Genomic DNA, 23,769 nt, shown 5'->3' with positions numbered 1-23,769 from the left:
AATAATCAGTTGAATATTGTAAATCGGCCATTTCGAGTTTCATTTTACCGCTTCAGGTCCTTTTCTGCCCTTTTTCGGAAACGGACACAAGTGGTAAAATTTTCTAGTTGAAAAATTTTCTTAAGTTTATTCATTTCCGTTCAACCTTTTCCAACCACAGTTCTTTTCTTTTCGTTTTTTTTTGCCATTAATTCTTGAGCTTTTCGTGCAATGGATTTAATTAAAACACTTGAAGTAACATCTATTGGTACCGCAAATAAAGTCCAATTCGAGCTTATTAAAGCTTTTGTCGCAGATGAAAAAGTGATTTAACTTCTCTAACAAAGTTATCAACACATCAAAGATGAGGATCAAGAGGAATTCACTGAGGAATACGTTAGAATCTTGGTTTTGCTATCTTAACCTGGATTATAAACAAAAGCTAAAAATCTTCATTCCAGATCCTGAGAACGAAGGTTATTTTATTCTCTCTCCTGAACATATTGAAAATTCCCGAAAGATAGATGAGGAAGAAATCAGAGAGAGAACCGCTCAGATAGATCCTAATGACCCTAACGCGGACTTAAAGACCTTTGCCATAGCAATGGGAACAGGATCCAAAAAACCCGAAAACTACGAAAGATTCAAGGACCGCATTACAGCGATGGCATTTGGACCTACACTAATGATCGGAGGATAATAGAGACTTTGTTTCGAGGAACAACGATAAATTGTAATGAAAACAAGTTAAATGTCATTTGAGACAATCAACAAGAAGAATAATACTCGATAAAATGAGGTTGAATTTCAATAAAAATGATCAATAATTGATCATCGATTTAAAAAATTACCTAATTTATTACTTTAATTTTTATAAATTTATTTACGTTCGTCAATTATTATAAACAATTTATTAACTTTAAATTGTTTCGATTCGAAAGAGACATCTAAGTTAAATAGCTAAACTAATTTCGAGCGCATTTTGATAAATTGAATTGAAAAGAAAAACAATTGACCAATTGTAAAATTAAAAATTAATGGTTAATTGATTAATCAGTTTGCTCGTTTTGTTGACATTTCTTTTCCATTAGTTAATTAGTCATTATTGTTTTACCATTTCTTCCTTGATTCTCGGATAATCTCAGTTATGATGTTTACATTTCTCTAAATTTTCAATGTTGATCAAAAATTGGATAATTTGTAAGTGTAATTAAGCCATTTAATGTTAATGTTTACCAGCTTTTTCTAACTAATTAGGTTTTTTTTTATTGTTTTTCAGTGATTTATTGATTATTTAAGCGACTCCATGGATCCAAACAATGGCCTATTAGAGTTAACCAGTTACGACCTGTTGATTGAGATGCTAAGAAAAGCCTCAGATGAAAGTAAATCCAAAGTTAATTCAAGCAGAAAATCATTTTCTATTTGGGAATTGAGAAATTACCGTAAATTAGTGTCATTCATTTTTGATTTAATTTCTTTTCTTAAAATTGAAGATCCTTTTGTGAGATACAATACCTGTGATTTGTACGAGGAATTCCTGGAACATCATATTGACAATTTAAAATGTGATCTTTCTCGAGATGAGATGATGAACTATCACTTTGGTTTCATATTAAAGATCAGTCCTTTGCTTCGTCTTTTGACCTGCATCATGTTATCGTGTAAAGTGAGTTCAAGCCTTTCGATCAAGTTTGGAGAATATTGTTCACTAATTAGGAAGTTTGGTCAAGACTATTCAAAGCGACAATAGTTAAATCAGAGTTACGAGTGTAGAAACAGTAAACTAAAATTGACAGTGTCCACTAAACTCAATCTGTCCATTGTTGATATTAACTCTTGTTCGAATAATCAGTTGCGCGATTGTCGCTGTCACGCCGATGTTAGTGGATGAACAATCAGGACCAAAGGTAAATCTAATTTCTAACTAATGTTGATCACTTGTTGATTAATCATTTCTTTGTATTTTCTTGTCACTTTTCAGATTCTCGAGGTTGGTTTACATCACTTGTTATGATTATAAAGATATCGAGATAATCAGAGATGTTATTCTGGCAGGAATTCTGGATGAAGAAAAAGATCGGATTGATTGACCGAAAAACTAATTTTCTATTTTTATATTTCTTTTGACACAAAACCTTCAAATGAATATGATTTTTTTCTTATTTTGAAAAGAAGATTCTATTAAATGACAAATGTTTATTCACACTAATTGTTGATCGACATTTTGACAATTCTTGGATTGATGGCACAATAGGAAAGAGAGAGATAGAGAGAGAGCTTGACATACCTCGAACTTTTTTTAATCACGATTAAACAAATTGAATTGGATATTCAAGCCAGAAAATCAGCTCACTGAATCATTTCAATTGCATGGGTGATATTTTGTACCATGTTCCAAACCGATATCATCATTTGGAAACAAAATTATCCAGAGTCAAAATCTTCGGCCAAGAACCTCAAACCAAACCATAAAAGAGGAAGTTCCGATATGGACAGTGATGATGACGATGAAGAAGATGAAGATGATCTCAAGAAGATAAAAGTTAAAGGAAAGGCCAAAAAGGCTCAAGCTAAACCGAAACTGCCACCAAAAAATACAAAGAAAAAGCGTTAATCAGCTTTAAAACCACTTGATTGTGGTTCGTGTGATAAATCAACTCAACGATCTCAATTCCAATTCCAATTTTTACTCAATTTGTGTTTATTTTTTTACCAAACCCGAAAAGGTTAATAAAAATTCACTTTAATTATTTTATTTTAAATTTTTCATGGAAATTGAATAAGTTTCATTTTTCTTTCGGTTGAGAAAAGTGATTATGATTCTCTAACAAAGTGTCTCAACACATCCAAAGATGAGGATCAAGAGGAATACACTGAGGAAAGAGTTAGAGGAATGGTTTCTGCTCATCGTGGCGTATTGGATTATAAACAAAGAGCTAAAAGAATCTTCATTCCAGATCCTGAGAACGAAGGTTATTATATTCTCTCTCCTGAACATATTGAAAATTCCCAAAAGATAGATGAGGAAGAACTCAGAGAGAGAACCGCTCAGCTAGATCCTAATGACCCTGACGCGGACTTAAAGACCTTTGCCATAGCAATGGGAACAGGATCCAAAAAACCCGAAAACTACGAAAGATTCAAGGACCGCATTACAGCGATGGCATTTGGACCTACACTAATGAAATCCGGAGGGGGACTAATTGGAGCCTTGTTTCGAGGACCACAACGATAAATTGTAATCGAAAACAAGTTAGATGTCATTTGAGACAATCAACGAGAAAGAATAACACTCGATTGTGGTTCAAGTGATAAATCAACTCAATGATCTCAATTCGAATTCGAATTCCAATTTTTACTCAATTTGTGTTATTTTTTTACCGAACCCTTTAAGGTTAATAACAGTTCACTTTAATTATTTTATTAAATTTTTCATTGAAATTGAAGTTTCATTTTTCTTTCGGTTGAGAAAAGTGATAATTGAACATTGATTTACATCAATCAATTGTGGTGATAATTTTTTGAATGTTGGCGATTAATTAAAATGTGATAATATATCAAGGTGTAAATGGCAAATATACAAAATTTAATTGTTGGGATTGAGAGTTTGCTGATTGTGTGGATAAGGTGTTAGATTTGTTAATTTGATTAAGTGAATGAGTTTTAATTGTTGTACATTTGGAATTAGAAATGAAAAAAATTTCCTAGTTGACATCTTTTTACGATTGATGATAATCGGTGGCAAAATTTTAAATTGTTTCATTTTAAACAATTAACTGGAAATTAACCCCAGACAGATGGACGTACCATACTGGCTGCTGATCTCCAGCCAGTCGAACTTGACTCTCCGCCGCTGCTTCCACCCCATCCAGATGAAGACATCATCTTAGTCATCATTGGAACAGGAATGGGAACATATTGTACTTGACCCATTGATGATCCACCACAGCCACAACCCCCTCCACCTCCACTACTCATTCCCCAACCACCTTGCATCCCACCAGATGAGCATCCACCACCACAACCACCGCTACTCATTCCCCAGCCTCCACCACCACCACCACCTCCACTTTGCATACCCCATCCGCCACCACCTCCTCCTCCTCCTCCCCAACCTCCACCACCACCACCCCAACCACCGCCACTACTTCCTCCTTTACCACCGCCTCCACCACCACCGATGATAATTATCGTTGGACCTCCGCCGCCTTTACCTTTACCTTTACTTTTTTTCTTTTCTTTTTCCTTTTTATCTCCTTCATCATCACCTCCATCAATTACCATCATCGGCATCCCTAAAGAAAATTAATCAAACAATTAAGCGATTGACATTAACAATTGAAAGGAATATTACTAACCTCCTCCTCCACCATCCATAGACCATCCACCACCACCACCGCCTCCCCATCCAGATCCACCACCTCCACTCATACCTCCTAATCATGAACAAGAGACCAAGAAAATAATCAGATCAACTCACAATTTAAGATTAAATTAAAACTCTTACCCGCTCCAATGATGATTATATCCCCACCACCGCCTCCTTTTTCACCTAAATCACAAAGAAACAAAATGAACAATTAATTCAGAGGCTTAACCAAATCATTGATGCTAATTGTAATCACTAAAATCAAACAATCAGCTTAGTAAATCACAATATGATTAATCACCTTTAGCTTTATATCCAATGGGCTTTGTGATGATAACAATTAAACCGATCCAAATTAAATTCATATTTGGAAACAATTTATGGAAAAGTTGAACAAAAATTTGAAAATCAATCACCAATTAAATCAATTAAATCAGCAAATAATTCCAATTGAATAAACTAATTCGGTCTTAATCATTTTGAACAATCAACATGGTAAAAAAAATATCGGTAACTTTGAGTAAATTAATTTTTCTGAAATCAAAATTTGATCAACAATCAAATGAAATTACAACAGTAATAAGGGAATGAAGGCATTCTAATTACAATTAGTGATTAACTGATCATATTAAATGTTCACAACAATAAATTCATTGTTAAACCCTTTTCATTGTTCATATCATTTGAATCAAAGTTAATCATGAACTCATAACTTAAACCCTAATTGAATTAACTTGAATAACTTGACTTAAATTTGTCTACAAATGAAAAATTATTATCAATTTGATTACAATAAGATAATTATTAAGGTGAAATGATAACAATGATCAACAACTTTGTAAATACATTCATTGATCCAATTATTAATAATTAACATTTAATTTTAATCATTTACTCAACTATATTACAATAATCAGTTCTTGACAATTTAGACAATCAGCAAACATCAACTTAATAAGGATAAAGCTTTGGTCAATTAACTTGATAAGAATTAAAAAATGAAGATGATTAAGTTGTAATTTCAATTACAACAATTAAATCATCTCAGCAACCGTTTTCATTAAAATTCTTAATGACAAGTTAATCAGCTAATCCAAAGTTTAATATAAGATCTTGTGGATTATCTTCCAGATAGAATTTAATTGTTCCAAATCAATAATGATTAACTTGTTAGTAATTTTTTTCCATTATGAAATAGTGAAATTTAGATGTTCATATTTAGATTGATTTCGAATTTTAATAAATTGAATTAGAGAAACAATTGAGAGCTATTGTAAATCAAAGGCCATTTCGAGTTTCAATTTCACCGCTTCAGGTCACTTTTCTGTCCCACTTTGTCGGAAACGGACACAAGTGGTAAAATTTTCTAGTTGAAAAAGTTTTTCTTAAGTTTATTCATTTCCGTTCAACCTTTTCAACCACAGTTCTTTTCTTTTCGTTTTTTTGCCATTAATTCTTGAGCTTTTTCGTGCCAATGGATTTAATTAAAACACTTGAAGTAACATCTATTGGTACCGCAAATAAAGTCCAATTCGAGCTTATTAAAGCTTTTGTCGCAGATGAAAAAAGTGATTATGATTCTCTAACAAAGTGTATCAACACATCCAAAGATGAGGATCAAGAGGAATTCACAGAGGAAAGAGTTAGAGGAATGGTTTCTGGCTATCTTACCGAATTGGATTATAAACAAAGAGCTAAAAGAATCTTCATTCCAGATCCTGAGAACGAAGGTTATTTTATTCTCTCTCCTGAACATATTGAAAATTCCCGAAAGATAGATGAGGAAGAAATCAGAGAGAACCGCTCAGATAGATCCTAATGACCCTTCCTTGCCCTTAAGGACCTTTGCCATAGCAATGGGAACAGGATCCAAAAAACCCGAAAACTACGAAAGATTCAAGGACCGCATTACAGCGATGGCATTTGGACCTGAACTAATGAAATCCGGAGGGGGATTAATGGGAGCCTTGTTTCGAGGACCACAACGATAAATTGTAATCGAAAACAAGTTAAATGTCATTTGAGACAATCAACAAGAAAGAATAACACTCGATTAAAATGAGGTTGAATTTCCAATAAAAAATGATCAATAATTGATCATCGATTTAAAAATTACCTAATTTATTACTTTAATTTTACTTAAATTTATTAGCGTTCGTCAATTATTATAAACAATTTATTAACTTTAAATTGTTTCGATTCGAAGAGAGAGAAAGAGACATCTAGAGTTAAATAGCTAAACTAATTTCGAAAGGCGCATTTTGATAAATTGAATTGAAAAAGAAAAACAATTGACCAATTGTAAAGATTAAAATTAATGAGTTTAATTGATTAATCAGTTTGCTCGCTTTGTTGACATTTCTTTTTCCATTAGTTAATTAGTCATTGTTATTGTTTTACCATTTCTTCCTTGATTCTCGGATAATCTCAGTTATGATGTTTACATTTCTCTAAATTTTCAATGTTGATCAAAAATTGGATAATTTGTAAGTGTAATTAAGCCATTTAATGTTAATGTTTACCAGCTTTTTCTAACTAATTAGGTTTTTTTTTATTGTTTTTCAGTGATTTATTGATTATTTAAGCGACTCCATGGATCCAAACAATGGCCTATTAGAGTTAACCAGTTACGACCTGTTGATTGAGATGCTAAGAAAAGCCTCAGATGAAAGTAAATCAAAGTTAATTCAAGCAGAAAATCATTTTCTATTTGGGAATTGAGAAATTACCGTAAATTAGTGTCATTCATTTTTGATTTAATTTCTTTTCTTAAAATTGAAGATCCTTTTGTGAGATACAATACCTGTGATTTGTACGAGGAATTCCTGGAACATCATATTGACAATTTAAAATGTGATCTTTCTCGAGATGAGATGACCAATGAACTATCGCTTTGGTTTCATATTAAAGATCAGTCGCTGCTTCGTCTTTTGACCTGCATCATGTTATCGTGTAAAGTGAGTTCAAGCCTTTCGATCAGGAGTTTGGAGGAATATTGTTCACTAATTAGGAAGTTTGGTCAAGACTATTCAAAGGCGACAATAGTTAAATCAGAGTTACGAGTGATGAAAACAGTAAACTACAAGATCGACCAGTGTCCACTCAACTCAATCTGTCCATTGTTGATATTAACACTTGTTCACAATGAGCCGTCAATTGATGGTCAATTACTTTACTCTTTCTTACATAAAACAATGGACTTTTATTATCTGACCAAAGCCGATATTTTGTCTAAATTATATGACCACCTTAAGGAATCAAGGAAATTTGATTACGAGTAAGTTACTTTCTCGCATTGATTGTTTATAATCTGATTGTTGATATTTGGTTTTGTTTTTTTTTCTCTTATAGACAATTTAAATGTTTTATTAGTGATCAAATGTTGATTAGTTGTGCGATTGTCGCTGTCACACCGATGTTAGTGGATGAACAATCAGGACCAAAGGTAAATCTAATTTCTAACTAATGTTGATCACTTGTTGATTAATCATTTCTTTGTATTTTCTTGTCACTTTTCAGATTCTCGAGGAATTGGTTTACATCACTTGTTATGATTATAAAGATATCGAGATAATCAGAGATGTTATTCTGGCAGGAATTCTGGATGAAGAAAAAAGATCGGATTGATTGACCGAAAAAACTAATTTTCTATTTTTTATATTTCTTTTGACACAAAATCTTCAAATGAATATGATTTTTTTACTTATTTTGAAAAATGAAGATTCTATTAAATGACAAATGTTTATTCACACTAATTGTTGATCGACATTTTTTGACAATTCTTGGATTTGATGGCACATTAGGAAAGAGAGAGAGAGAGAGAGAGAGAGAGAGAGAGCTTGACATACCTCGAACTTATTTTTAATCGCGATTAAACAAATTGAATTGGAATGATGGAGAAAAAATGATTGTTTAATTAGTCACATGATTGTTTTGATTGTTGACATTTTCCCATTGATCACCTGTTTCTAATTCACAGGTAATGTTGAAATTTGGAGTAATCATGTTTACTATTCCTTGAATTTCCAATCTTGCCGGCAAATTGGACACAATTGAACAACTTGAGGTGAATTGAGCCACTTCATGATACAATGAATATGGAAACAGTGTGAACATTGTCCCCAAACCAATGGACATTCATCACCGGGCATCTTACAGTCGGTGCAACAACCGTCGAAAGCATTACGACAAATGCCACAATTATCATCTTTGGCGATCCATTTCCAAACAGAAACTCCTCGCCAGCCTTAAGCACAGAAAAAGAAAACAATCAAATTTAATCAATAGAAAGATAGATAATGTTATAAGATAATTTGGATCATTACTTACTCTTAATGTTTACTTTCATCTTGGAATTTGGAAGAATATGAGAGAGAATGTTGAAGAAAAAGAAAAAGAGAAAATTATTGCAAAGAAAACCACTTTACTCAATCATAACAATCGATCAGCTGATTAGTGAAGGAAAAGTTGAGATCGAATTTGCTATTTAAATCTAACATTACTAATTAGTTATTTATTTTTGCTTTTTCTCTCTTTTTGCTCAAATGAATCATTTGTTTTTTTAATTGTGATCATTAATCAACAATTAACAAACAATCAACAGAATAATCAACAATTAAGGTAACCATTGGTTACACAATTTAGCTCATTGTTTACCCTTTTTCGTAATCTTATTTTTTGATTTTTTTTTCTCTCTTTTTGGTTGGTTGATTAGATTTCGGTTGACAATTTATCAAGCAATGGATTCAAATGATGAGCTGTTAGATTTTTCATTTGTTCGACGTTCCTTTGGCAATTCCGTCAAATCATCTCAATCATCAGTGTCATCTCCATCTCCATCTCCATCATCGTCATCAACCTCATCTTCATCTTCACCTAAACCTTACAGTCTTTCAGCATTGAAAATGTTTTTTGTCAACAATTATCACTCAATAGCCTCTCATGGAATCGATTTGGCAGCCGGTGGTTTTTACGACAAAGCCATAGAATACCTGAATTTGGCCATCACTCTCAACTCGTCGGATTATCGACTCTTTTACAATCGTGCTTATTGTTATCTGGAAATCAACGAGCCTCAAAAGGCTCTCGAAGACATCGTAATCACTTTAAGGGGTAATCCATTATGGGCCAAAGGTAAGCTGTTTTCGTTATGCCCTTGGGCTATTTGTGATCTTTGTTTGATGATCGTCATCATCTCAATCAAAAAAAATATCAAAAATAAACTGTTTAGTATCTTAATCAGTTTAGCCGATCCCCCCAGTGGATATAAAATTTGAAGTGCCTCTGTTGACTGATCCATTTTCAGTTTTCACTTTCATCTTAAAAGATTGATATTGTTTTCTCATCTTTCTCTCTCATCTTTCATCAACAATTTGTAACTCGGTGATTCTAATTGTCAACTTTTTCTCCCTGTGTGATCATGTTAGGCTACTTCAAACTTGGTCAATCTTTGGCTCGAATGAAGCAGTTCAAACAGGCCGAAATGGCCTACAAAAAGCTCTCAACATGGACAACGATTGTGAAAAAGAGACTCGAGATGAAGTGGTCGGTAATATTTACGATGCTTTGATCCATTATGGATACGACGAAATCAAAGCGGGTTTCGCAGCATCGAGGTACTTTTCAATCACCGAAGCTCGTGATGCCTTGGAGGCAGGAGCATTCGAAGATTCTTTGGCCATGACTCGAAGTATCAAAAGAAAACAATACAAAAAGAAACAACACAAAAAGGATCCTTATGCCAGTTAATTTTCTTTAATCATCACAATCACCACATTGATCATCAAGTTAATCTCAAAAATCATCCTAATCCACCATCAATTTATCATATACCATGTAATCAATTTTCTTTACTCGAATTCTGTAAACCTCTTGACCTTCACCATGACCATGACCATGATCCATGACCTTGTTATTAATAAACTGACCAAATAAATGAATTAAAATAAAACTTTTATCAACAGTTAAACCACTTGCAGTCAACAATCATTTCGGTTTATCATAGCAAGCAATTAGCAAGAATCAACAAGTGAATTAGATTATAGTGAATCATTGACCCTCAATCACCTTGGATTAATTAGCAATCAATTTCTCTCTCAGTAGATAATTAAATAATCAAATTCATCAAAATTTGCGCGAATTTGTTGTCAATTGTCTTTTATGCACTCAAATGATTTAATCAAAATGCTCGTGGACAATTTTTGGTTTGTTTAATTTTCATATCTCAACCAATGAGAATTGTTAATCACTTTGTCCCTCCAATTGTAATCTAATCTACAATTGATTAATCATCTTCTTTGTTTTTCTTCTCAATCATCACCTCTATTATCAATTGGTGAGTGTGTCGTTGATCCTCAAATCATCAATTAAGAGCGTGCAACAAGTTGACAATTAGTCTTCCATTGATTGTAGAAATTAAAACCTAATGTGATCATTTCCATTTCTCATCTTGTTTTAATTTTACCTCATCTTTTGTTTATTTTCCTGTTCTCAAGTGTCAACCGACATTCGTGATGTTTCAACAATCAACGCTCGAGAAAACCTTTGATAGTTCACGATTTAGTAATCATGGTAGTTTAACGAGATACGGAGGTGGATCAACTTACGCTTACAATAGTGGATCTACTCGAATACGATTAAGTCGAGATTCAAGTTCATTCATTCACGAAAGTTACAATTCAAGCCTCGATTTTCCTGCTTACATCCCATGGCAAACACTTTCCAGCGACGTTTCCGATAAACTGAAAACTGGATCAATCAAAATAAACAAATGGTAAACACGATGATCACCAAGACTAATGATTCAATAGAATCTCATCAATTTTAATTGTTGTTGTGTTTAATTTTCCACCAGTAATTGTGTCGAATGGACAACAATCAAGGAAGAAAATGAACGACTACCTTTGCTGGAGAGAAAAAGTTCCAACCACGAAAATGGATTACGAGATCTCGGAGTTTCCGAAGCAGTGGCTGGTGGTGAGTTAATTAAATTCTGTTGATTGTTTGTTACCTCATTTTCCTAAACTGTCGATTAGCTAAACAGAAGATGAAAATAGAATTTACTGTTAACCCTTTTCGTCATTTTCTCTCTCTCCCTCTCCTTTTAACTTGTGTGACTTTTTGTTGATCTCTTTGTTTAATCCTAATCCTCTGTGTCTCTAATCATCAAATACTCTCATCACTTTTGGATTAACAATGCAAATGAAAAAAGGCATTTCCTGGCCCGTTGCTGCCTTTCTGTTGGTTAATTGTGCTCTTGGTGCTGGTGTTTTGAACTACCCAGCAGCTTATGATCGACTCGGTGGTGTCACAATCGCAACTGCAATTCAAATTGTAAGTAAATCACATTTTCATCTTCTGATTGTCAACCATTAATCTCTTGTGGTCTTTTTGTTTTCCTCATTCTCCTCGTTTAGTTTATGATGGCAATTCTTGCATCTACAATGATTATCTTGGTCTACGCTTCGGACATAAACAAAGATGACACTTATCACGATGTCCTTTTATCTCTGTGTGGGAAAAAAGCTCAACAATTATCGGCCATTTCGATTCTTTTAACATGTTATGGTGTTTGTGTTACATTTCTAATCATAATCGGTGATCAATATGATCGAGGTTTGTTGTCATCGCTCAATCAACAAGTGTAACTTTTGGTTTGATGAACATTTTGTTTTTCCTTCCAGTTTTCGCTTCGCATCTCACTGAGTGCGTTTGGTACATTGATCGACGATTCACCATTTCAGTGACCACGATTTTCCTCATTTTACCGATGTGTTACTTTCGACGACTTGATTTTCTTAGATATGCTGGGTAAGTAATCCAACAAGTGGTTGGTCATTTTCATCACGTTTTCTAATCGAAAAATTTTTCTTTTCCAAAATTTCTGTTCTCCAGGACATTAGGTGTATTCGCTATGTTATATGTGGTCTTCTTAAATGTATATGAATACTTTAAATTAGATATTCCAAATCCACCGATCAGAACCAAGTAAGAAATTTAAATATCTGGATGTCGATTTTGTTTCATCTCAATCTCACCTTTTCTCAGGCCAAGTTCACTCACCTCAATGGTTGCTGTTTTTCCCGTTATCTGTTTCGCCTACCAGGTAAGTTAAATCATCTGACGAACTAATCAACTTATTATCAATCAACCAGTTAATCTTGTGATTTTCTCGTTCTAGTCACATGAAATCACCGTTCCAGTTTATGCCTGTATGGCTAAGAGAAACATCACCAATTTCACCAAAGCGACCATCTTGTCTTTGGCCATTCTCTTTTTACTTTGTTCGGCAGCGGGTACAACAGGTTATCTCACCTTTGGGAGCAATGTGACACCCGACATTATGGCTTTGTACAGTGCTAAAGATCCCGTGGTTATGATCGGAATTTTAGCTTTGGTGGTTAAAATGGTGACCACTTATCCGTCGATGATTTTGTGCGGCAGGTTGGATAAGATTTCATCTCGATTTTTTTCAGTTCGATAATCTAATCTGTTATTTTTTTCGATCTTCTTATTTTCAGAGGAGCTTTAGATGGTCTTTATGCTGAATTTTTCCAATTATCTGCTGCCGAATTCATGAAAGGGGAGAAACGACGGAGGATCATCATCACAACGATTTGGTGCATTTCGTCCCTTTTTGCGGCGATTCTGACACCGAACATTGGAATCTTGATCCAACTTCTTGGATCTTTGGCTTCAGCGAATGTTTTTATTTTCCCATCGCTTTGTCTTCTTGCGATCGCTCGCAGGAGAAAGATCGATTCTCGAAAAGAACACGAATATTTTTCATCCTTTTTTCCATCATTCTCATCATCACAGGTTTTATCATGTTCCTTCTTGTTTTATATCAAGTTTACGACGATTTGAAAACTGAATCAATTCCTCATGAAGTTTTATGTAAATGGTGATCAAAGATCATCATCTTCCTCTCTCATTCATCCCAATCAATTCCGATTCCAAATTTTTTCATTCTCATTTTTTTATTTGTAAAATTTTCATCGATTTTTTGATTCACTAAAGTCACAATTTTAATCGCTAATAAACAGATTTATTGCTCAGACCAAACATTTAGTTTCAATTAGATTTATTTTCTTAATAAACATGATCGATTTACAAAACTACCTGTTGATGACACTTAATTTTCTATCGTCTATTAATTGTCGGTGGGAAATATTCTTCCTCGGCTTCGGATGCTTTTAGTTCTTCTAATTTCTTTTGGGCTTCGGTATATTCCATTTCTATCTTGTTGAAGTTATCGAAAAAGTTCAATTTTCTTTCCTTTAGTTCCAATTCTTGCCTCAGGCTCTTGATTTCTTTGATTTTCTCTTCTCGCAAATACTTTTCCATTTGTTCCTTGATTGCGTTCGCTCTATCAATGGACCATTGACTAAATACAGATTTCATATCGGAACAATCTTTGGCCTCAAGTTCTGGTATGAGATTAAGTTCTTTCTTGACTAAACTGTGAATGTGCTCCCCTGACATCAATTTCTCATTACTTTTTAGTTTCTCAAGAAAAGATTTTGCTTCTTCATCAGTTTCGATCACTGGTTCGACTGAACTAGTTATTAATTCGAGAGCACCAGTTGCAATTTGTCCATCGGATGAATTTGAAGTAGCGAGTTTTTTTATTAACTCTTCAGCTAAATTCCACTTTTCCAAAATGCTAATCCAATCAACTGAGATGTTCTTCCAATTATTCCATCGTATTTCATTCCAATCATGTAGAGTGTTTTACCAGATAAAACAAGAGGATCTTTAATGTCAAAATGATCATCGAAATGAGCATTTCTGACATACGGAACTCGTACATATTGTACTTCGTCATCTTCATTAGATTTTTGGGTATCTTCTTGACTCTCTGAATTTTTATCAACAGCACACAAAGATTCCTTTTGCACGGGATCCATCAAACAGCCATAAACAGCATTCAGTGCGAGAATATTAGTTAATGGTGAATAATCTTCTTGTAACATATAAAGATTTGCGACTTTGGTTGCATTTGAGAAATCTGATTTCTCTAAAAAGTGATCAAGGATCATGTTGAAAGAAAAATTATCAGGAAAAACTCCATATTTCAATGGATTCTGTAAGATAGGAACCAACTTATCGGCAGAACCAGCTTGAAGAAATGCTCGACAAACGGCATGATGAGTGGAATCCAAGGTAAATGCCGTTCGTTTATTTTCCCGTAGTAAAGTTAAAAAGTAAACACATTCCTCCAAATTTTGATTACTAGTAACATTTGCGAAAATATCAACATCAATCGGTTCGATTGGTAACTTTATTTTAATTCTCTCTTTCATTTGAAAGAAAAATTCATCTGTAAAAATAAAAGAAGGAGACAAATAAGAATCACAATTAACCAAAAAGTAAATTAAAGAAAAATAAAATAAACAATTTACCTGCATTGACACCAGAAAACACTGGTTCTTGTAATCTTTTGTCCCATTCTTGTTGACAAAAATATTCAGATGAGAGGATTGTTCTAGAAAAGGATTGATTAGTTAATCCTCTTAATTGTAAACATGATCTTCGAAGCCCTAAAGCAAACATAGTAACCCGATTAATTAGCAAAATCAACTCGATCACCACATTTGTTTACCAAACATTAACTCAATTTTGTTTACTATAATGTAACCATGGCAACGGAAAAGACTAAAAGTAAATGAATCCAACAGATGTCGCTGAGGAAAGTAAATCATTTGAAAGCAAATTGAAATTGTTTTTTGTTGTAATTAGATTTTTAATAAACTTGGTGATCAATCACAATTTACAAAACTACTGACTAATTGTTTTACATTAGTGATGTCGCCAGTTCATCTATTAATTGTTGGTGGGAAATATTATTCTGCAAGATTTGCAAAAATATCGACAATCAATTGGTTCAACAGGTAGTTTCAATTTTGATTATTTCTTTTTTCATCTTCAAGTGTGAAAACTCATCTAAATTGTGGAAAGAAGAAAAGAAAACAAATTAATCAAAAACAAAGGATAAAATATCATCTCTATTGGTTTATAAACGAAAAAAAGATTTACAACAATTTACCTGCATTGACGCCTAAAAAATACTGGTTAAAGTAAAAATCAACTAAATTGTCTTTGGGTGAAAAGGTTGACAAGTAAATTTCCAATTCCAAGTTAATTGATTCTGAGAATACATTTTCTTTATTTTTTTTTTCTTCTTGATTTGATCTTGATTGGTGGTTATGGGCCAAAGTTTGTCCCTCGTTTTTCCCCTTCCCAAAAGAAAAACAACAAAAAAACATATCGGATGAGGACGAACGTGCAATCGATGAGCTACTTCAAATTTTTGGTTTGCTATCGACAACGAAATGAGCTTTTGATGAGTTGTTTTCTTTTCTCATAAATTATTGGTTCAGATGATAATAAGATGAACATTGATGATCGGAGGTGATGAAGATGATGATTAGAATGGTTATCATGATGAGTGATGTCGCTATATTGCATTTATAATACAAAGGTCTGTTTTATATATTACATCTTGGTGATGTCTTTGTATGTATTTATATAATTTTATGATTTGTTCGAATTGTTCTTTCGATAAATGAAATGAAATGTTCAATTTTGAGTATGTATCAATAAATTGGCTGGTTGATTAAGTGGTTGAGACCCTTGAGATGTCTAATAATTAAGATTCGTTATGATGGTGGAGCATCGGAGGTAAAACGATTTGGATTAAAATCAATATTGACAAATGAAAATCCTTTGAACTCTTCTTGGTTTATCGTTCTGAGGACTTCGATATTAACGGGAGTTAAAACGGGCTCTTCTTTGGTAAAATCTTGATCAAAATTGTTCACATCTCGTTTTGTTTTCTAAGTAAGGAAAAAAGAATAATAAACGAAAAGTGATTAGAAATTTTTTCAAGGTCAAAGTTTCGACTAATTTGACTTACGATTTTAGGTTTAAATGGTGGTTTCACTTTTCTCGCTTCCAATGCGATCCAATCGATTTCTTTGAAAAATGGATGAATAAGAATAGCGTTTTCTTCACCTTTACTAGCAACACATCCAAGTCTTTTCGACGGTTCTTTCGTCATAAACTGTTAATGAGAAGGAATATTGAGAACGAAATTAGTAATTAGTTGTTATTAATTGATGGAAATGTATTCTTACTCCTTTGAGAACTGAAACAGCTTCTTTGCTGAGCCAAACTGGATATAAAACCTCGTCTCGTAAAATCGAATCGAAAAGATCTTCTTCATTATCAGCTTCGAAAGGCGGTTGTCCGGCCATCATTTCGTACATTAACACACCAAGAGCCCACCAATCGACTGACGGACCATAATCAAGTTCTTGTAAAATCTCAGGTGCAATATAGTCCGGTGTCCCACAGAAAGTAGTTGTTGTTACATTTTCTCGAATACCCTCTTTGCACATACCAAAATCGGCAATTTTACAATGACCTTCACAGTCCAAAAGAATGTTATCAAGTTTCAAGTCCCTGTAAGAAGATGAAATAACCATGAAAATGATCAAAATTGCGAATCGACAACGAAAAAAACCATTGATTTACCTGTAAATAACTCCATGACTATGAAGAAACATAAGAGCCAAAGTAACTTCGGCTGCATAGAATCGAGCTCTTGCTTCATCAAATTTTCGGGCTCTTTGGATTTGAAACATAAGGTCACCTCCGTTAACATATTCCATAACAAAAAATAATCGATCCTATTACCGAAAAACCAAAACAACCAAACAAAATTAGCAAAGAATAATCATAAATCATAAATCATCAGAATTTACCTCAGTTTGGAAGCAAGAATGTAGGGCAGTAAGAAACGGGTGTTTCGCTGAAAGAGTAAGAATCCTTTTCTCTGTCATCGTACAATCGACATCATCATCTTGTAGAATAACATCTTTCTTCAGAACTTTGACCGCATAAACTTCTTCTGTATCTCTGAATTCAGCGAGCATCACCTAATAAAATCATTTCGATAGAAAAATCAAACGAAAGAAAAAAAAAGAATAAAAAAAAAGTTTTTCGACCATGAAACTTGTCAAGATGAACTTCAAATGAATTTACCTTTCCAAAGCTTCCCTTTCCCAGAACTTTGATGAACTTGAAATCATCTAGTCCATATTTCCTTGGACGCTTATCCTTTTCACCAAGTTCCATTATCGTCCTATCAATGATAGTCTGAAGATTTCTATCTCTTAGATTTCTACTACTATGATCTCTACTAGTGGACGGCATATCCTTGAATGATAAACGACCAACCATCATATCAGAAGATGATAAGTCACCTAATAAAAGACCTCGTTCTCCAAAATCAGCAGCACAAGGTAATGGTGATGTATTGGAACGCTCAGAGATTGTAGATTGGCCACATTTCGTTGAATCGCCAATGAATGGTTTCTTTTTCCTACGATTTAATTTATCTCCAGAAATTCCCATAGCACTCAGAGTTTCGGCTAATTGTTTGGGATTAATTCCGCAATTGTTGGCAACATTCTTGTGACATCTTTTGTGTACATTCATACTACATGCTAAACAATGATAATAGTGACAAATGAACACATTAATTAACATTAATTTGAGAATTAAGTTCAATCAATTTAAAAGTGAACACACAAAGTTACCTTCACATTGAAGACCTTGACGGAAGAATCCATATAACATTGAGCCACAATGATCACAGAAAGTTGGTCTCTTGTAATTGTGAACAACAAACCGATGAGGTACATTTATATTAAAACGACTTTCAGATGACTGTAAATAATAGTTGAACAATTAAATTAATAACAATTAGGAATAATAGTTGGTCTCAATTCAATTCTCTTTTCTATTTACCTCATCTGCACTTTTATCTTTGGAACCTGGACATTTAGTAACTACAAATTCGTGGCATCTTTTATGAACAACACAGGTACAAACTGATGAGCAGAGAAGAAGAAAAAAGTTAAATGATTAGTTAATTATCGATGGAAAAATATTAAATCAAAACAATCATTGTCACTCGAAGTGTAATCAAGTGTTTGATATTTGGACTAGAGAATTGGAATGATGTGAAAGTTGTGAATGGTCAAGTTTCGAGCAAGTGAAAATCGTAGACTGACCTTGACACTGGTAACCCTGTTTACCGATACCCCAGATGAATTCACGACAATGTGAACAAAATGTTGGCTGAGGATGAAAAGTGGCCATAAATTTATGTTCGTTAACTTGATGAACTCGACGTCGCATTGCACCTCGACGGCGATTGAATCCAGCGCGTTCTTTGAACTCTTTGGGCTTTTTATCGACTTTTCCATCTTTATTGGCATCAATAAGATCGATTGCAACATGGATTTTCCCTTCCGGTTCCAAATCAATCTAAATCATACACATAAAAGAATAATATAAATAATAATGATAACCAATAATTCAAATGATAATTCATCTCAATTCCAATCAATTCAATTTTCCTTTTCTCATATTATTCTTTAGTCTCTTGTTTTTTTTTCTTTTGCTCAATTTTTTCTCTTTTTTTCTGGTTAAATATAAGAAAATGTTTTGGCTTTTATATGTTTAATCAATATCATGTTTATCTAAATTGATTGTAAGACAATTAACGATTAAGACACGAGATAAGCTCCCTTGGTGATAAGAGATTATTGCTTAATGAAATAAAGATTAAGATATGAAAAGAAAACATTTATGAGAAATAAAAACATAAGTCGAATATTTAATTTCTGTGAATATTAAACTGATTCTGATTGATAACAATCCAAATTGTAATACATCATTAAGAGTGAAAGTGATTATTAATAGACTAAAGTAAACACAAAATCAACAATTTAAATGGTTGTGATTAGTTTTAAATGGTAAAAGTTGTTGATAGATTTGATTTGGATTCTCAACTGACCGAGATGATTTTAAAATGGATTCAAAATTTACAGTTACAATTTAAAGAAGGACAATTTATTTTATTAAGATTGACAATTGATTGAAGATGGAAAAATTGTCTAATTACAATCAACAAATGAACCAGCATTTTCTTTGATTATGTATTGATTAGCAATTGATTGACTTTGATTCAACAGGTTTTTGGACATAAACTTTTTTTCGTCGATTTCGAAGGTAAAACAATGTAATTAGATAGGAAATTGTCAAGATAATTATGATAAAGGTCAAAACAATTGAGATTATTATCCATTTTGATATTGAACAATCATGCAAGTGATAATAATTAGGGCATTTATCAGTTAACCAATTTTGCCTCATTCGAGTGAATAATCGTTTCTCTTTATCGTAATCGTCAGATGAACATTTAGATGTAAGACAATTAAGGTAATTAAGAAGAAAACAACAATAATTTTTCTCATTATTTTCCAGAGAAAACCAATTTTCACCAACTGAATTAAAACACTGATTAGCAGATGAATGAGCAAATGAGATACATGGATAATCTTTAGGATTACCTGGAGGAATATTGAAATCTAACTCATCATGAGTTGGAAGTTTATAATTATTATTGGTATCAATAGTTTCATGAGATAATTTCAATTGATTGAAATAAATTAGCACAGAAAACACAATCAATAAATTAGATAACATTTTGATTTGTTCGCCAAGGGAAAATCTTATTAAGCTGAAAACACTGAAAATATCACAATTATGAAAATTCAACAATAAGACTCTTGTTATTTTCAGTTTAAATTGTGATGATGATTAACTCTAATTCAATGGTACAGTTAAACTATTGTAAAAAAAAAGGTTTTGATAGTTATGGTAATAATTCAAGTGAAACCAAGCTAATTTAATCTATACAATTGGCTATTTATTAGCAATTAAATCAATCAGGAACCAAGCTTTTTAAAACCATAATCATGTTATTATCTGTACCGTTGGTAATTCATGAAAATTTACAGTTATTCAGGAAGAGACTGAGTAAATCGTAAGAGCTGTAAGATGATTAACTATTTATATTTACTATTTATCATATTCATGTCTAGGATATTATAACTGTACATATATTTAAATGAAGACATTTTCAGGAAGCTGTTCAAGTAAAAGCGCAACATTTATTATTTGTAATTGATGATGAAAGATGAAAACATTGAAAAGATTTCAAGTTAAATTGTAAGGTTACAATCAATCGAGTGATGTTTGTAATTTAATTGTGCCCAGTTATTAAATTTGTAATGAATGAAAGATTTTACATTTCGATGAACGAAATATATGAAAAGAGGAAGAGGAAGAAGAAGAAGAAGAAAATAAATAAACAAATACAATTTTCATCAGGTGAGTTGTGTGGGTTTCGAATGCAGGATTGGATTGGATTGAGGAGATTGAACATGGAAAAGATGAAAATAGACTAGGACATGATGAGGACGAAGGATGAGGATGATGATGAAGATGAGGACGAAGGATGAAGGAGCCAAGGTGTATGTCAACATCTAAATAGAACCCATTCTATCAGTGAATATCTGTAAGTCGAAAATGATTTTACCCAGATTTTATCGATCAGCTTACATCATCTGACCTACTTATTCCTCAAAAATAGGTCAAGTCTCGGGCCAAACCTTCCCAGGCTCAATGAATTTCTTTCCGCTAAAAACCCTTTCTCTTTCTTTCTATTCTCTCTCTCTCTATCTCTATCTCTCTTTCTCTTTCTCAGCATCACAAAAATTCATTTACCTTTTTTTTCCCTGAACAGAAACAAAAAAGAAGCAAATTAACAATCAGTAAATCCAAAGCTCTCGGAGATTAATGCAAAGGCAAAGAGATTCACCAAATACACCATATTAAAGATAATACGATCATCACTACAATTGATTAGATTTAATTTGATTCTTGTGGAGCAATTTTACCAGAAAATGAAAAGAGCAAAGAAAATGTTGTCTTTGTTTATTTTTTTTTTATGTTCTAAAATGCAAAGAGAAACAAATTGAAATCTACTTACCCAGAAATCATTTGTATCTTTATTCCTTCCATCATTAAGTATATCATCAATTATGATTGAACAATTAGCAACAAAATCATCTGGAGGAATAGCAGCATCATGAAAAACGGTTAACAACAAACTCTGAGCATTATGAACCTCTGTACAGAAATTTTCATTCCAAATTGGGTGAAAATTTTTCTGCTTAGTTGATGTACGATCAATATGAATATCATCAACATCAATTGAAACATAAGGATCCAATGATTTAGAAACAACATTTCCATGTCTGGTTGAATATTCGGTTGGCTTTAACTCGATCGCTTCAATTATGGTCAACTTGAGAGTACCCGTAAATCCTGGCATTGTCAATAAGATCACTAGCAAATTGATTGTAAAATAAATCAAAATATGGAAAATGATTGCAAAAAATGTTCAACATTTAAGGAAGATACAAACAACCAGCACTAACAAATAAACATACTGAGACTATCAGATAGACTCAGTATGTTATCATCATTTCGAGAAACTCTTGTATCGATATATCGATGTGGAGACTTGCCAAGCATCGAGATGAAGCAAATCAACAATGGATTTTGTTTCGTTGACGATAAATAACCGAATAATAAATTTGAAACGATTTTTTTTTCTTGTTCTACGAGTTGATTGTTATTAAGCGATACTATGATCACATGGCAGTATGTTACACGGGTTTTTGGTACAGTTTTTGAGGCTACTAAATACAAAGAAGTTTTTTTTTTATTTTATCTAAGCTGATTTTGAAGGAACTGTTTATCCGGAGGTATTTAAACTAAGGTATTGTCATGGCAGTAGATTGAGAGAGGAGGGGAATTAGCACTTATTAACACTGATTCATTTACTTTTTGAGGATGGCAGCAACTGGGGCTCCGAAAAGACCGGTGTGGATTGCTGGGGCAACAACCTTAGCGGCGAATGGAGAGTAAGCGTATGGGGCTGAGTAGGCGAATGGGGCTCCGTATCCGTAAGCGAGAGGAGCTGAGTAAGCTGGGGCCAAAACTTTAGCGGCTAAAGGTGCAGCGGCGATTGGGGCAGCGTATGAAGCGATTGGGGCGGCGAAAGCTGGGGCAGTGTGGACTGTATTGAGAAAGGGAGGGAAGAAAAAAAAAGTAAAAAATTAATCGAAAAATCGAAACACTATAATCACTTTGAACGTTAAGTTTAAAATCCACGAAAAGGGAACTCACCGGTGTGGGAGTAAGTAGCGGCTAAAGGTGCAGCGATGGCTGGGGCAGCATAGGCAGCTCCGTAACCGTAAGCGAGAGGTGCAGCAGCGATGGGGGCAGACAAGTAACCAGCTTGAGAGACAGCGACGAGGGCGAAAAGAGCGACAACGGTGAAGGTGTTCATTTTGATGTTGGTTTGGTGTTTGGTGTTTGAGTTGCAAAAGCAAAGAATTGAAAGTTAATCAAATGATTTAGTTGGAACTGAAGAATCGAATGATCTTTCCAACGAATCGTTAGTCGCTTTTATACTGGACGTTTCAACCTTGAAACTCGGTCAGAAAGTTAAGCGAAAGAGAAAACGAGAAAGAGAGAGAGAGAGAGAGAAAAGATCATGAGAAGATGAGAAAGTGAGAAAGAGAAAGTGAAGAAAAAGAAAATGATGGAGGAAGAATAATTTTCGATGATGATAAAGATGATAGATAAAAGAAAGGAAAGAAAGAAAAGAAAGTGAGGTGGATTAAAATAATCGATAGATTGTTAATGTCCGAACGATAGAAAACTTGAAATTCAATCCACCCTCTCAATCGAGCCGATCCCAACTCCACCTTGACTCTCACTCCAATTATCATCTAACTTTCACTTTCTTTCATCTCATTGATCTTCCTCCCCTTCCCCTTCCCCAGCCAACGAAACGTAAATGTCCATTTGCACTTAAATGAATCGGTCAGTTTTCATTATCTTCTCATTTTCTTTTCTTCTCATTTCTTCCTATTACCTTGATAGAAACGCGTTGGCTTAAAATTAATCCAACTACGAATTAACATGATTCTCAATTCATCTACCTTTTAATTCAATTCTCAAGGATAAATCAAGGTCGAGTTCGACTTTTTCAGATTAATTTAATCTCTCATTTTTTTCTGATCATGTTGATGTTCAATTGAAATTGAACATAAATCGAGGAGCGGCCAGTTGATTGTTGTATCTTTATCAATTTGTTGATTAATCAAATTTATGGATCAAACGTTTTCTCTTTAATCACTTTTCAATTTAATTTGTCAGTTAAGAAAGTTTAACAGAATCAAATTTCCAATTAATTGTTTAATCAATCTAATCATTTACTCTGATTGTCAAAAAAGTTTTATTATTTTTGTTCCCCGTTGATTTTATTTTTCAGTTTAACTGATTCATAATTATATAAGTTTAATCACTTGTTCATTTTGTTCATTGGTCTCAAAGTATCAACAGTATAACAACAACAATTAACAGTTTTTTCCCCGTTAATCGTAATTAGATAAATTGTTAATCCTGTTAATTTAAACGAATCG

General features: G+C 33.3%; 6 protein-coding genes and 2 pseudogenes across 7 annotated transcripts in view; 3 read left to right on the top strand and 5 right to left on the bottom strand.

Moving 5' to 3' along the window:
* Positions 1–2,794: 2,794 nt before the first annotated feature.
* Positions 2,795–5,022, bottom strand: LOC128386505 (uncharacterized). Its single transcript, XM_053345540.1, has 4 exons — positions 4,653–5,022; positions 4,490–4,534; positions 4,341–4,418; positions 2,795–4,277 (listed from the first exon to the last, which is right to left on the bottom strand). Exons 1-4 carry the CDS (start codon positions 4,714–4,716, stop codon positions 3,766–3,768), a joined length of 699 nt encoding a protein of 232 aa, XP_053201515.1. The 5' UTR covers positions 4,717–5,022; the 3' UTR covers positions 2,795–3,765.
* A 1,827-nt stretch (positions 5,023–6,849) lies between these two features.
* On the top strand, positions 6,850–8,106 carry LOC128386502 (uncharacterized; annotated as a pseudogene).
* Positions 8,107–8,206: 100 nt separating this feature from the next.
* Positions 8,207–23,769, bottom strand: part of LOC128386508 (anaphase-promoting complex subunit 11-like) — a 54,838-nt gene continuing 39,275 nt past the window's right edge. Inside the window, exons 2-3 of one of the 2 annotated variants that reach the window (XM_053345544.1) lie at positions 8,681–8,741; positions 8,207–8,597 (exon numbers count right to left, since the gene is read on the bottom strand). In XM_053345544.1, coding sequence (XP_053201519.1) covers positions 8,362–8,597; positions 8,681–8,699 — 255 coding nt within the window. In that variant the 5' untranslated portion in view covers positions 8,700–8,741 and the 3' untranslated portion in view covers positions 8,207–8,361. Of the gene's footprint in view, positions 8,598–8,680; positions 8,835–23,769 lie in introns of those variants that run through there. The other variant, XM_053345543.1, reaches the window with a different exon arrangement.
* Positions 8,835–10,319, top strand: LOC128386503 (uncharacterized; annotated as a pseudogene).
* LOC128386495 (sodium-coupled neutral amino acid transporter 7-like) lies at positions 10,597–13,414 on the top strand. Its single transcript, XM_053345531.1, is given in 10 exon segments — positions 10,597–11,123; positions 11,205–11,326; positions 11,562–11,683; positions 11,767–11,965; positions 12,034–12,160; positions 12,245–12,337; positions 12,398–12,455; positions 12,531–12,793; positions 12,871–13,103; positions 13,106–13,414. Coding segments are annotated over 10 exon segments (1,629 nt in total). The 5' UTR covers positions 10,597–10,863; the 3' UTR covers positions 13,258–13,414.
* LOC128386497 (28S ribosomal protein S27, mitochondrial-like) lies at positions 13,417–14,982 on the bottom strand. The gene is given in 3 exon segments (XM_053345533.1): positions 13,417–14,007; positions 14,010–14,672; positions 14,755–14,982. Coding segments are annotated over 3 exon segments (1,329 nt in total). The 5' UTR covers positions 14,906–14,982; the 3' UTR covers positions 13,417–13,492.
* Positions 15,081–21,838, bottom strand: LOC128386493 (calcium-independent protein kinase C-like). The gene is made up of 11 exons (XM_053345528.1): positions 21,261–21,838; positions 18,433–18,688; positions 18,167–18,249; positions 17,956–18,085; positions 17,399–17,862; positions 17,119–17,292; positions 16,889–17,043; positions 16,489–16,816; positions 16,269–16,415; positions 15,399–16,188; positions 15,081–15,295 (listed from the first exon to the last, which is right to left on the bottom strand). The coding sequence occupies exons 1-10, from the start codon at positions 21,603–21,605 to the stop codon at positions 16,012–16,014; spliced, it is 2,259 nt and encodes a 752-aa protein (XP_053201503.1). The 5' UTR covers positions 21,606–21,838; the 3' UTR covers positions 15,081–15,295; positions 15,399–16,011.
* On the bottom strand, positions 21,981–22,721 carry LOC128386507 (cuticle protein 21.3-like). Its single transcript, XM_053345542.1, has 2 exons — positions 22,466–22,721; positions 21,981–22,355 (listed from the first exon to the last, which is right to left on the bottom strand). The coding sequence occupies exons 1-2, from the start codon at positions 22,626–22,628 to the stop codon at positions 22,117–22,119; spliced, it is 402 nt and encodes a 133-aa protein (XP_053201517.1). The 5' UTR covers positions 22,629–22,721; the 3' UTR covers positions 21,981–22,116.

This window comes from Panonychus citri, unplaced genomic scaffold, assembly GCF_014898815.1.
Source record: "Panonychus citri isolate SS breed McGregor unplaced genomic scaffold, ASM1489881v1 Contig00072, whole genome shotgun sequence".
Classification (NCBI taxonomy): domain Eukaryota; kingdom Metazoa; phylum Arthropoda; class Arachnida; order Trombidiformes; family Tetranychidae; genus Panonychus; species Panonychus citri.
The sequence above is the reverse complement of the archived record's forward strand: the minus strand, read 5'-3'. Positions and strand labels throughout refer to the sequence as shown.

Bases quoted from the DNA above. Each gene is read 5' to 3' on its own strand.
- LOC128386505 (XM_053345540.1), bottom strand. From the start codon at position 4,716: ATGAATTTAATTTGGATCGGTTTAATTGTTATCATCACAAAGCCCATT. The intron at 4,535-4,652 runs GTGATTAATCAT...TTTGTGATTTAG, and splicing joins CATTGGATATAAAGCTAAAG to GTGAAAAAGGAGGCGGTGGT. The intron at 4,419-4,489 runs GTAAGAGTTTTA...GTTCATGATTAG, and splicing joins TATAATCATCATTGGAGCGG to GAGGTATGAGTGGAGGTGGT.
- LOC128386493 (XM_053345528.1), bottom strand. From the start codon at position 21,605: ATGCCAGGATTTACGGGTACTCTCAAGTTGACCATAATTGAAGCGATC. The intron at 17,044-17,118 runs GTAAATTCTGAT...TTTCGGTAATAG, and splicing joins ATTCTTGCTTCCAAACTGAG to GATCGATTATTTTTTGTTAT. The intron at 16,189-16,268 runs GTAAGTCAAATT...TTCCTTACTTAG, and splicing joins CACCATTTAAACCTAAAATC to AAAACAAAACGAGATGTGAA.
- LOC128386507 (XM_053345542.1), bottom strand. From the start codon at position 22,628: ATGAACACCTTCACCGTTGTCGCTCTTTTCGCCCTCGTCGCTGTCTCT. The intron at 22,356-22,465 runs GTGAGTTCCCTT...TTCTCAATACAG, and splicing joins CGCTACTTACTCCCACACCG to TCCACACTGCCCCAGCTTTC.